This window comes from Gasterosteus aculeatus, chromosome 12, assembly GCF_964276395.1.
Source record: "Gasterosteus aculeatus chromosome 12, fGasAcu3.hap1.1, whole genome shotgun sequence".
Lineage (NCBI taxonomy): Eukaryota > Metazoa > Chordata > Actinopteri > Perciformes > Gasterosteidae > Gasterosteus > Gasterosteus aculeatus.
Window position 1 is genome coordinate 16,248,278 of NC_135700.1, and position 14,270 is coordinate 16,262,547.

The 14,270-nt window shown below is 41.3% G+C and overlaps 1 protein-coding gene across 3 annotated transcripts in view; it reads left to right on the plus strand.

Annotated features, from left to right (window-relative positions):
• mdga1 (MAM domain containing glycosylphosphatidylinositol anchor 1) overlaps positions 1-14,270 on the plus strand; it is a 123,860-nt gene that overhangs the window by 72,712 nt on the left and 36,878 nt on the right. For all 3 annotated transcript variants that reach the window (XM_040202116.2, XM_040202132.2, XM_078085612.1), the window contains exons 5-6: positions 2,291-2,487; positions 3,385-3,517. In XM_040202116.2, the coding sequence (XP_040058050.1) occupies positions 2,291-2,487; positions 3,385-3,517 (330 nt within the window). The remainder of the gene's footprint in view (positions 1-2,290; positions 2,488-3,384; positions 3,518-14,270) is intronic.

Below are 14,270 nucleotides of genomic sequence, written 5' to 3' on the forward strand. Positions count from 1 at the left end.
GAGCTTGGTTTCTAATAGCTTTACCAACACAAAAGGCAAAATCAATCTTTTTATTATTAGGGCAGCAGGACTCATTTTTGTATGTATGTGTGTGTGTTTCCGAAAGTGTGTTTACTTTTTGTACTGCACAAATGTACCTCGCGCTGACGGTGGCTGTATGAGTGAATGATTCTTCCAATATTTGCTAATAATACACTATTTATTTTGCAATGGCGACTGAGTGACTACAGTATTTGTCCATTTAAAGATATGTGATGTGCTTGAGATTATACTTTTCCTTATCTGCTTCGTGTCAATCTGTCACTTTTCCACTTGCGCAAAATTCACCACATTCGTAGTGTCATGAAACCGACAGAATGACATCAGATAGTCACTCTCACTCACTCACTGAGACACACACACACACACACACACACACACACACTATCGAGGGCATTAGTCTGATTTCCCCATGGGCTGCAAATTATCTGTGAAAATCATACAGTAATAAGTAAGATCTGTATTAACAGAGACACCCAAATGCTTCAATGCATTAGAGTAAAGTATGCAATTTAGTTCAGGCCAAATGCAATATGCAAAGGTCAAATCCAATATTTTGAATTATTGTATTTGGTTATTTATTAAGTGGAGATTTAATCTCTGAGCAACATTCTAATGGAATTTTGCAGTAGAAACATTTTTTATGAACATGTAGTAGCAATGAATAATGAATTTACCTCAGTGGATTTCCAAGCCATTTTATTTTTTTAGATTAGATAACCATTGTGCATTGCTAATTCTTATCACAAGTGTTACAACAAACATTGTTCTTTTTCAAATGCATAGAACACATATGAGTATAACGTTAAAGCCCTTCAGCAAATTGTGCAGCTTTGACTTTTGTGTTGAACTATTGTGAAGCTGATTTGAGGAAACATCTGTCGACACAAGTGTTCACAGGTATCTTCAGTGTCATGTCCATTCACACTTTGTTCCAGTCACATTCAGGCAAAGTTGCTGCACACTATACCCAGCTCCGAGGCATGCAGATGGTTTTATCACTTTCTAACAATTTGGCAATCTTACCATGACTTTGTGACTCGCCTCTTGTTGTAGTAAGAGGAAAATCCCCGTCGCCTCTGTGTTTGTGTGTGTGTGCCAGTATTTACCCAGAGCTCCAACCTTCAAACTACAAAAATGCTCTGATGCTGTCCTGAGGTCACACACACACACACACACACACACACATTTAGGTGGGGCTTTGTGCGTGTTTGCGTTTGCACCTGTGTATGTCACACAGCCCTCGTGTGACAGCTGTGGTCTTTAAAGAGGAACTCAAACATCAAGCATGCTTATTCACACATTGTGTCTCTGAAAAACGCGTTAAAAACGAATGCCTCCTTCCACCACGAGGTCCCGCTGAACATCGCAGCTGCACTAGAGGCTCACCTCTTTTTCTATAGCTTGCATCATGAATTCTTGATAGGGTGCAGCATGTTTGACGAAGCTAGTGAGGAATACAGGCACAGAGGAGAAACGTGGGAAGGAGAGAGTTAAAATAGAAATGCAAGGAAGGTGGGGAAAAGGCCACCCTGCTGTTGGCAGAAATTGTTTCCATGATGTTTGAAGTCCACAACATTCCAATTGGACTGCAAGGAATCGGAATTACACACACACAGACACACACACAGGCACACACACACAACTCTGCCCCGTAAGAGATAGAGGCGAGGAGCGAGGAGGAGGGGATAGAAAGGGAGGGACGGTGATGAGGAGTCAGAGTGGCAGTGAGTTTTGGAGAGACGGCAGAAACCAGGGGAGAGCAGCCTCCATGCTTGTGACAGCAGCAGAAATCCTTCCCACTGAGGGAGGAAAAGGGAGATGACACTCCCATGAAAGCGATGCACAAGGAAACCAAGCAAATGAGGGGGGGGGGAGAAAGGCAGAAGAAACGTATAAAAGACAATGTGTGAGAGAGTCACAGCCAGAGAGCAGAACGCTGAATCACAGATTGTTTGGACATTTGTGCTTGTTTAGAAGCCGGGATCAAGAGGCGGCTGTTTGGATGCTTTTTGGTCAGTGTGGGTGGGCAGTTCAGTCAACAAACAGCACTTGTTTGCCCTTATTTACAGCAGTGTCCCAGTTACCAAGTCTCATCCCTGCCTTGCAAAATATTGCCAGCATTTTCCAAAGCAAAGGCGACAGCGGCCTACAAGCTGAAAGCTGCACATACTTTTTCCGTTTTTCTAATACTGTACCGTATGACATTCTGTAGCATGTTTATCTTTTGATCCTTTGCTGTGCTTGGCAGACCTGGATGTACCTGTTCTGACGGTGCACCAGACCATCAGTGATGTGCGGGGAAGTTACTACCAGGAGAAGACGGTGTTCCTGCGCTGCACCGTCAACTCCAACCCTCCCGCGCGGTTCATCTGGAAACGTGGGAACGTGCTCATCGAACAGAGCAAGGACAATGGAGTGGACATCTACGAACCCCTTTACACTCAGGTACACATACACACACACACACAGTGTAGAAACACAGCCATTCTGCTCTCCTCTCCATCCTCAGTTCATATTAGCCGCTATGCTCTTTGTACCTTCATAGCAACGCTTTCTGTTTGATATAATGTCACGTATGCCCAAAAATACGCTCCTCAACTAAAAAAAGGTTGAGGTTGAAAAGTGAAACGTACAGCTTGAAAATACAAAAGTTGTTAATTTTTCATCAATCGTTAGCGCAACTGCTCTATTTTTCTCCACTTATCAGAGCATCAGTAGTGCACAAAGCAGTGCCCCCCCGCCCCAGTTCAATTAGCTGTTCCCAGGCTGCCGAAGACGATGACCCTCACCCACTTCAGCAGAGAGACCCTCATATGCTTTCAAACGCAACTTCCTGATCTGAAAAACATATTGGATGTTTCTACGAATAGCACAAAGATAGAAACAGACAAACAGAAACAAGAATAGTCAGACAGCAGATGGATGGTTTTAGTTTTTGCCTCGACACTCATCAGATCACTTTCATTTTCCTAATGGTTCCGTGTGAAATCCATTTGGAAATCCATCATTTATATTACTCTAAATGCAGATTGATGTAGAACAGAGTATGTGGTGTGTGTGTGTGTGTGTGTGTGCGTGCGTGCGTGCGTGCGTGCGTGCTTATCTAAAAGTGTCTTTGACCCCGTTTATCAAAGTGCAACTCATCAAAAATTGTGACTTTAACACAAAATTACAGTCCAGTTTAGAAAAGCCTGAGCTTCCTCATTGATGCAATTGCATCTGCTGCAATGGAAATGTGGTCGTATTAATTAATCGGATTAATCTTTAGACAGAATCTGTGTTTTATAATCTTTTTCTACTTTAGCATGATGTTCTATCGAATGCCTGTTTCATCCCCTCTAGGGTGAGACCAAGGTGTTGAAGCTAAAGAACCTGAGACCCAGAGACTTTGCCGACTACACTTGCCAGGTGTCCGTCCGTAACGTCTGTAACATCGAGGACAAGTCGATCACCTTCAGGCTCACAAATGCCACATGTGAGTTTTTCGCTTGTTTCTTTGAACACATTAAGAAGACAAATAATTAGCACGTGTGCACAAATGTCCACATGCCGTCACAAAGACTTCCTCCTACACAGTTTCCTACTTCCTTTGATTTTCCCATCTCATCGGACTTTCCCTTTACATGCTCGTTGTCTGTCTCCCGCTCTCATTGTTAAAGTGTCCCCCCGTCCCTCCACGAGGAGAAGTCTCCTTTCATCCCGTGATTTTCTTACTTTAATCTCCGTCTCTGTCTTCCTTTCCTTAAGTCTTACCTCTTGTCCTTTGACTCTCTGAGTCTCCCCCCTCACTGTCTCCCTCCCACAGAGCCACATCCGTCCTGCTTTCCTCTTCTCCAGAGCTCATGTCAGGGCCGTCAGCTGTAATTCAGTTGTCACACTCCCTGTTATCTCCAATTCACTCTGCACCGCTCTGTCCGTCTCCAGACCACCGCTCGTCAACTCTGCCAGTTTCGACAACGTTGTTGACGTTGACAACCCTGTCATGTTTGTTGTAGTCAGGCTGATACACCACAAGGGAAAATAACCCCTTCTCTTCTTCTATTTTTTTCTCTTCGCTCCCCTTTTTACAGCCTCACTTTTTAAATGCCAGACCGGCAAATCTTGCATAGAATGAAGTACCTAATTGTCTTTTATATGAGCTAAGTGAAAAATACGCGTTCTAATCTTAACCCAGTATTTCTCACAGTCAAAGGGCCTGAATAGATCTGCACTGATCATGATCAACACGCCGATCTGGTGGTTCAAATGAAAGACTGATGCTACCTTAAAGCGGTAGTTTGACACTTTGAGAAACACACACGCGTATCTTGTCTAGAGTTAGACGAGAAGATCAATGCTCTCATGTCTCTCGGTTAAACAACGAGCACATGAACTGGAAACAGAGCCTGGCTCAGCTTGTCCATCTAGCACCTCTAAAGCTCAGAGATACATTTTAAATCAAGACAGTATGTTTATGTGTATGAGAGCTCTTGGCAAGAAAACAAAATATATTTTCTCTTGGAATTCCATTTACATCAACGTGCCCGTAAGCTGACAGATGCTCTGCACTGTTCTCATTTTGCAAATAATATCAGATCTGAACCTGATGAAGAAGACTCAAGCTGACTGACTGTGCCATTGTTTGGATTTGAACACAAATTGCTTGCTAATGTTTTGGTTCATCAGACATGTTCTATTTTACAAATGGGTTTGTAAAACAGTCACAAAAGTGTTAAAAGAATTGACTGGTAAGAAAGAAGTGACCAGAAGGTTTTAATGCACTAGTTTTTCCGTAATAGGTGGTCTTAACTCTGTGTGCCTGCAGCTGAGATCGATTGTATCCCCTCAGCTACGTCAACACACATTGAAACAAACACACAAACACACCCAACATGACAATACATACCTGGCATACACTGGTAAACGCTTGCCAAAACAGCCAATCTGTCTGGACCTCACAGAGTGACAGGAAACACACTGCTTAGTGTAGGTGAGTGTGTCCGTGAGTGTGTGTGTGTGCAGTGCTGTAGTGGTAAAATTAGAGGTGGGTAAACAGAGCAAGGCACTGATTGGATGCTCACAGACCATAATATAGCGCAGATGAAAATGATTCAGACTATGGCGTTTATATGTTCAACAATAGGAAACGTAATCTTAGCTGTTTTAAAATTACACCAAGTTTATTTCGGATTATTCCAATGGAAGAATACAAGGCGCAGGGAACTTTGAGGTGCGCAAACGCTGCTTAGAGGTGCGTCAACGCTATTCAAGGTGCGTAAATTTCCAAAATTCTAGAGGTGCGTAAACGGCGCTTACGTGCGTTTACCCTCCACTACAGCCCTGTGTGTGTGCGTGTGTGTGAGAAGAGGACTGAAGAGGAGTAAGCTGCATTTCAGGAAAATGCAATATATTGGTTTAAGAGCTGTTGCATTGAGTGTAAAAAATCAAAACAGCAACTCCTTTTGCGAGCTGTTGCATTGAGTGTAAGATAAGAAATGTGCACGTCTGAGACACATTAACCCTTAAATAAGTTCCGACCAACCTCATGAACATTTTTTCACTTTTTCCCACCATAACTGAAAAGACACAAAACATCAAAAGTTAGCTAATTATGCAGCGGTGACACCATGTTAAGGGTGGCTGTCTTTTTTTAACCTGAAGCATGTTAATGTAATCAAGTAAAGGGGAGAATTCTTCAAAGCCTCAATATGTCGCAGGACACTAAAAGTTGCCTGTCCCCAACTGTCCCCAACTTTTAGTTCTGTGTGGAATCAAACAGCCAAAAATGGCTCAGGCTGCATGGCGTTGCATTGGAGCTCACTGCTGGCTGTACTTGATTTTACTTTAATTTAGTTCAGTCAACATAGTCCTGAATAAATGTTTTGCTAAAGTTTTACAGAGTTTCAAATTGATCCGGCTAGAAGGCAAAAAAAAACTCTTAATGTAAACATATTAATATTACCTCAAACAAGTTTGACGGAAAAAACAAGAGAGACTGAACAGAACGAAGAGGACAAATAGAGAGCAGAGATAATTATACACATGCAGGTAAGGGTGAAAAGTAGGAGAGATAAGAAGAGATTGGAAGGAAAGCAAACAAGGAGTTGCTGTTTTGATTTTTTATCCTCCATAATATTTATCTAATGAGCGCAGTTTGTTATTCCCCACTGAGCTCCTTTTTGTCCTTGTGGCGTCAGTCACTGCTCAGATTAGATTTACTCATCTAGGTCACGACAGCACCGCTGATTCACCGCACAGGGACGAGGGGATTGATTGATTTTTACATCATAATCCCGGCCTGGGATTTGAGTACGGGGCTTCTGCCCTCCAGCGACTGCTGACAGCAGGTAAATCCTCTTCCCCTGCTTCTCGTGAAAGGAACACAGGGGCGATGCTCCCGTGCTCACCGTGTTATTTAAAGTGGTGTAGCAAAGGGGTGGAGGCTTGGACATGTGGGGGGGATACAGCAAAAACACTAGGTGGCACGGGATGGATTTCCACATAACTGTTGCAAATGTTGCAAACTACTATAGTATTTTAAAAAAAATTGTTGGAGCCATTCTGAACACTGCAATGGGATGGCGCTGTTTTTGCCACCAGCCTATTTAACACCAGGGCTAATTAGTGCAGGTGTGGCGCACAGCGAGGCAGATAACTTTTGACCGTGAGGCACGGCGGATTGGGAATTGAATTGTTTGTTATTTTTGTTATAAATAAATGGATTGACATATCCGATGTTAAGTTCAGAAGTTTTGAAAGTAAGTTATTTTTATTTTAAGCCACAAACAACACGCCGGAAAACACGAGTACAAAACAACTTAAATGTGCGCCAACAAAAATTATGAAGGAACTTTAGCCATAAAAGAGTAATTTACCACTAAATATCCACAGTGCACATGCCCTTTCATTATTATTTATAATATGAAACAATTGTACAAGAAGAGGGCAATCACATGTTTATACCAATTTAGCATATGATAAATGATTTGTTTGACCCTAAATGTTTTCTAGTATTGACCACTTGCGCATATAAGTACAGAAAAAAACAAAATGTTACAATTAACGTTCATGAAGTGAAAACATTCTGTGAAGTTATTCAAGTTGCGAGACACAAGTGCACATGACGTACAAACCGGACAATGCCATGCTAGCGAGCTGTCAATCACCAGGCAGCCCTTGAGCATAACCTTCTTTTTTGTTTCATTTTACCTTCACTTTGACCAGAATTTACTAAATGAACATCATGTTCTCTTGAGGAACGAGATTAAAAACTTTTAAAATGCTAAATAAGAATAACTAAAATGTAAGTTGGGTAATTTTCATCAATTCCTACACAATCAAACTTTTGAATTGTTTTCAATCAGAGGAGACTCCCTCTGCTGGCTATCAGAAATTAGGGAAGTTTAAGACACTTCTGGAATGGCCCCACTTTTCAGAACCAAAGGTTGCAGCATGTGTTGGACCAAACACACACACACACACGCCTACACACACACACACGCACACACACACACTATGATTTGAAACTGTTGATAACCTCTGAGCGGACTCAATTCACTTGAGCGTTGATTCAGTATTTTATTGATTACTGTAAATCTTGTTACACTATTCCGTCACAATAATATGACAGTAGTAAGTGTGTAAAATATATGATGAGACCAATAGGTTGGAAATCCAATTCCCTGTAAATTCCTGTTTAAAAATTCTTAAAAGGGCAATCTGCACTAACCCGTAGTAAACGGTAAAACCACTGCGGTATCAAGAGCCCCTTTGACATAATGTTAAAGTGTTTATGTATTTAAAGTTCACCTGTTACAATCAAGTCTCTTTGTTCATGCACACAAATGTTTATAACGATTTGAATGACAGATCATGTGTGTCTTGGCTCTTGAGATCCCTCCCACATGCACTTTTGCACTGTTCACTTCCTGAATGTCGCCGTCATGACATTTCTCCACCAGTCTCAAATCCAGTCCAGTCAGGGTGTCGGGGTGTCAGGGTATCAGGGTATCAGGGTGGGGGTATACGGTTTCACTGACTTGCAGGAATCAATCAGCTTGTAAGGCTGCTTTGATCATTTTCTCTGACGGTACTGAAGAAGGATCGAAGAATCTCAAAATTTCCATTCTGTTCCTTTTCCTTTTGACCTTTTCAGTTTGAAAACATATGGCTTCATATCAGTTAGCACGCAACCTCTTCTCAGCAGTGCTTTCCTTCAGACTCATAGCATTTATTTACTCTGCCTATAGAAGATCCCGATTGCAGTATCAGGATCTAAATTGCCGACATTATGGTCACGATCTGAATCTTTACACTATTTCTCAAAGGTTAACTCTTTTTTTCCACCTGCCTGCTGGTGGGGAGGGATTAAAGGGGAATGATTGGTTTTGACCGACGGTATTACAGTTGGGATTGTTTGAAAATAAAAAATAACGTCAAGGGATTATGTCCTCAATTTTCCATTCATCATAAACAACATATCAGATGAATATAGGTCGTATGAGGTTTATATAATACAAAATACCGCCTTACAAAATATTTGACTGATTTAAGGGTGTCATCTGCGGTTTCCAGGTACATGCAGCCTTTGCTTTATAGATTAACTCAATCCTGCCAACCGCAAACAGAGTCATAGAGAGAAGCAAACATGCACGAGAAAGAAAACATGCACGAGAAAATCGCTAGCATGTGTAGAGACAACGAAGGGTAAAAAGACAGAAAGTACCGAGGGGACAAAGTGACTGAGGGAGTGTGATGGTGTGCGCAGTACAGAGAGGCATTTGTTACCTGGTTGTAAACCGCTGCGCTGCACATAAATCCCATTACTTTGGAGAGAGCGCTGGCTGATCCCGTCGTTGCTGTCACCCCCGCGTCCCCAGGAAATTGAAGCTATAATTCTGAAACCCTCACTTCCTCCCTCTTTGCTTCACACAGTGTTCTCTGTTTTTTTGTCTTCTCAGACTTTTTGCGAACTATACTTTTGGCGTTTACTGTTGTTTAAACTTGTAACACCTGTTTAAACCGTTGACAGTAACGTTCACCTACGGCTCATTTTCTGTCCAATTAACCTGATTTGCACATCTTTTAAATTCATGTAGTACACCAGTGCCCTCAGAAGGATGCCAAATGAGAAGCATACATACACTCTTTGACTATTCAACCTTAAATTGCAAGTATAAACAATATTGACAACATGCAGGATTTTAAAAATATTCTCAATTGTGCTGATGCCCTATTTCACTGTCGCTGTACTTAACAATCAAACAATTTCCATGGTGGTTGTTTGTATACTTGAAGGGCTCTTCATGCTCACAGTGGTTTACTTTCCTAGCGTGGTGATTTGACACAATGGAAGTGGACAGTGCTATTTATGTGCTGATTGCAGTTGTTACACCAGTGAAATGTCTTGTCAGTTTGAGGACCATCACTGGCGAGATTAGCTAAAGAGATGCGCCATTAGTGTGCGATTTCAAATGCACATTTTCGCCACCCGTGGAAAAATTTGCCGGGCCTGTCCGCACGACAGGCGCGTGTTCTTGTAATAGTACAAACATCCGATGGTAAACTAGTGTGTTAGCCTCCGTGAACCGCTTTCATTACGGCAATTGCAATCTGTTAAAAAAGAGATTAGATGGGAGGATGTACTGCATAAAGTCTATCAGAGGAATAAATTGCTTCCTGTGCTCTGTGGGGTTGGTCTCATTCTCACTGAGGATTAACTCTCTCTCAGCTCGATAAACCTGCATTCTCCTCCGTCCTGCAACTCAGAATACCTGTCTGCAGTGAACTCCGATAAAATGCTCACATAAGAATATTTGAAACCTTATAAAACAGACACATGTCCAAAATGTCAATAGGCTTTATGAAAACACATTTTTGTATAAAACCTGAAACACTTTTTGATAAGTGTACACACGCCGAGGTCCTAATGACATATTACGAAATAAATAACTTATGGAACAAATACATTCATTCCAATACATTCATTCAAATTGTATTACCAACGTAAGGGCTGAATATCAATAATTGCATTGGATGAGGATATAAAAATGTTGGGTTATTCATTGATCCGAAATAAATTACCTTTGATACATGCTAATGCAATTCTCGAGAATTTAAGATGAATATTGAAATGAATAACACTGAGTTTTAATCATTTTATATTATTCATTGAATTTGTTTAAAATAACGTGTTGTTGTTCATTTTTTTCTACATGTCCATACTACATTGCAAACACATCTCTGGATTATCCAACTAAAAGGGGCAGTTGAAATATAAACAGAGCGTTGATCGATGAATGTCTCTATGATCATCTCACTGTTTTCATGAAGAATCTGAAATTGACTCCCGGCAGGCAGATGCTTAACCCCAAATCATGTTGTACACATTGGCCCTGCTACTCGTTTTTTATATTTCTATCAAGAAAATGTATCACAAATGACAAAGAAGGACTTTTCCTTGTGCATATTTAGGCCTCCACTCTAAAAAATGTCACCGTAAATTAACGGTATTTTACTGGCAGCAAGGACGCCAGGAATTTACCGTTATTTCACGGTATAATACCGTAAATGGTTTTACACTATGTTACCGTAAAATGGATTACTGTATGTTACCGTAAACTTGAACCATTTTTACTGTGAATCAACAGCAATTTACTGGCAGTAGACGCTAGTAACTTACTGTTTTATTTACAGTGCCCTACCGTAATATACGGTATGTTGTCGTATATTGGATTTCAGTTTGTTACCCTAGGATTACTGTTTTTGTGTTATAAATACCAGAATGTTACCTTTTACTTATAACCGTATACATTTGCATTCAATTCCCCACAAATTAAAGAAAGACAACCAAACTCATTTCGGTCATAGTGGTTGGAGTTTATTAAGACAAAAATGTTAGGCCTTTGTAACCAAGAACAAAACATAAAATATGCCGCATGTATACAATAATAAAAAAATGAATCATAAAATCATTAGGAACAAGGTAAACTAACTGCAACAATACGCTATGGAACACTTTCAATTGACCGCAATAAACGGCAGGGGTCCTTAATCCAGAGCCTCTGTAAAACAAACCAAAATTAAATATTTAGAAAAATTGTCATCTGTAAAATATTAAAATTACAAAGTTGAGGAAGACAACAAGATGTAAGGAAAGAGAATGTTAATTATGCTAGGCAAATCACACTTACCAACGTTACTTGGAGAGACGAGGCATTGAGAAACTCCTCCGATGTTGAACTGCACAGGTGTTCTGTATGAACTAAGATTACGCGTCTGACGTCACGTTCAGGAGCAGTCGGTCACGATTAACACTCAAATGACTTTTAGGTAATGAACACTTTGAATAATACAAATATTTATAATCTTTACATTCCGGCCATTGAAACGACAGCGAAGGCGGCGCATGGGATAGGGAGGGTGTGCTGTGCAGCACAAGGTTGGCGGTTTGAATCCTGGCTGCTCCCTGTGCCAAGTTGTCTCAAGTGTCACTGAGCAAGACACCTAACCCCCAATTACTCCACATAAAATTATGTCAAGCCATGCGCGTTTTGGATAAAAGTGACAGCTGCATGTATAGTAATGTCCTGTAAGTCAAAGCCATCATCGTATCTCATGAGATACTATCTCATTATGATGACTTACAGGAACTGTTTTTAAGTGGCTGACATGGGATTCCATACATTAACCTACAACAGATGTAGATGGATTGTGATTCACTGCACTTGTATGTGTATTTCCACCACTTCATAAAATATATGTAACATGCAGTTGAATTGCGGTAGTCTGCTATTATTGTAAATTGACAGCTTTAACTATTTATTCATGACATTCAGGGCTGTAGTGGAGGGTAAACGCACGTAAATGCCGTTTACGCACCTCTGGAATTTTGGAAATAGCGTTTACCCTACCTCTAAATAACGTTTACCCACCTCTAAGTGGCGTTTACGCACCTCAAAGTTCCCTATATTCCTAGCCTTGTATTCTTCCGTTGGAATGATCCGAAATAAACTTGGTATTATTTTAAAACAGCTAAGACTACGTTTCCTATTGTTGAACATATAAACGCCGTAGTCTGAATCATTTTCATCTGCACTGTATTATGGTCTGACCATCCAATCAGTGCCTTGCGGCTGCAGCAGCAACACCAATCAGGATCCATGAGGTATGTAAACACATACACGTTGTGGATTAGCCCAGTGGTCCCGAACCTTTTTTACCTCACGGACCGGTTTCATGTCAGACAATATTTCGCGGACCCGTCGAGAAGGTCCGACGGGGGGGGTGTAGTCGTTTTTGCGGGCGGAACAACCGACGGGGGGGGGGGGGGGGGGGGGGGGGGGCGTATTACTCGCACGCTCTGTGTTCGCTGGTCGTGCACGGTAAAAGGACAAGAAAAACGCCTGGTGACGCGTAGATTAGAAAACAAGTCAGTTCTCAATGTGAAAAAAAGCATGCCGTATAGGCTATTTATGATGACATAGGTAGTACATGAGTGTTCCTTTAACTTATGTTGTCAGTGTAATTGACAGGCTGCTTAACTGGTTAACTCTTAAATTGCACATATTTTTTCAGGCAGTGATAGGACAGGCAATGATGCAGAGAGCACAGGGAGAGGAGAAACACGAGGTTGAATAGAGATAGGAGAAGCATAGAGGAGCCATGAACCCCAGACGCGTTCTGGGGTTCATGCTCCTCTGTGCAAGGCAGGACCTGACGTGGAGGACAAGGAGGCCCTCTGGGCACTACTGTAAAAAGGAGACTCCGTATGTAGATAGTTCTTAATCTTGTCTTGTTGTGTTGTGTTGACATACTTTTCTTTACTGTTTTCTTAAATTTAATAAACTACAAACTACTAACACATTTATTCATTGTCATTGATTGTATATGACTTTTACTGATAACATAATGCAATATAGCCAGGACAGCCTTAAAAGAGTCGCGACGCTTTGTGTCGCGTTGCTTCGCATCGCGTCGAGGTCTGTATGATCACAAAATTCTGAGTTTACCCACCTCTAATTTTACCACTACAGCACTGATGACATTGGCCGTTATTTTACAAGCAAGGGATGGAAATTTAACTGTATGTTACAGTTATTATGACATACTGTAAGATACCGTTAGAAATGCACCGTAAATTTACAGCAATTTGTTACAGTGTCCGTATGATAATTAATATAGTTATCACCTGCTGCATGATGTCTTACTGGGGCTACAGAACGAAAGTTGAAATTATCACCACGTGCGACAGAGAATAGATATATCATTTGAAATGACAGGTTGACTTAGCAGATCTGAAACAAAATGAAATAACCTTGTTTTTTCTTCCTGCTACGCACTCAGAGAGGCAGAAACCACAAAACACTCAACAGTACCAGCACACATTAGTAACCTGTGGTCAGTGATGCCGATCTGCTCTCCCCCATTTAAAAAACATTTTTTTTTTACTGCTGTTGATGAGGGACCGGGAGGCCTTAACCCCCAGAAACCTTTTGTAGCCCCTCGAGTGATTTAAACAGGTGACATATTGGTCACAAACTCATTTCTCTCAACATTAGCCTTTTGTCACCCCATTTACACCCCATGATGAGATTTGCAAAGGCCTATCTCAAGACGTTGCAGACAGGGCGCCCTCGAGCCTGCGTTGGATGAAGAAATGACAAATGGTTATCTTATCTTAACGACGAGGTAGCTTGTTGCTGATTGCACAATTTTGATTCATATTGAGGACCGGCTTTGCACCGGCATCCACATGCTACCCATTAATAACATTTATATAAGCCACAGATCCAGGATGTTATTTATCACGGTCAAAAGCTGCACAGGAATACTTATCCTTGTGCACATCTCCCTCCAGCTGGCAAAGTTGGACACACACACAACGGCTGGTGACTTTACCTGCCGAGAGAGAATCGTGAGTAAATATCACCACACTGCTGGATTTATCCCAAGTGGACTCAACCGCAGACTTTGTTATCCTTGGCCGATAAGATGTAAATAGAATCTCGGCCACATTATCAGCAGTGGATGAAAGAGTACTTGCGTAGACAGGAGCAACCTGTATGACATCCTCAGACTCGACTCATCCATCAGTGGGTCCATTCGGTATTAGCTATTGTTTCCTGGCAACTCGCTCTGTGAGGATTTTTAAGTTAAGTTCATGGAGCATCTCTCATGTGCACTGTACAGTTGTTTAGCGGATATCTTGGAGAGCTGAGTTTACTATACGATCACAACAAGCTCTAGAT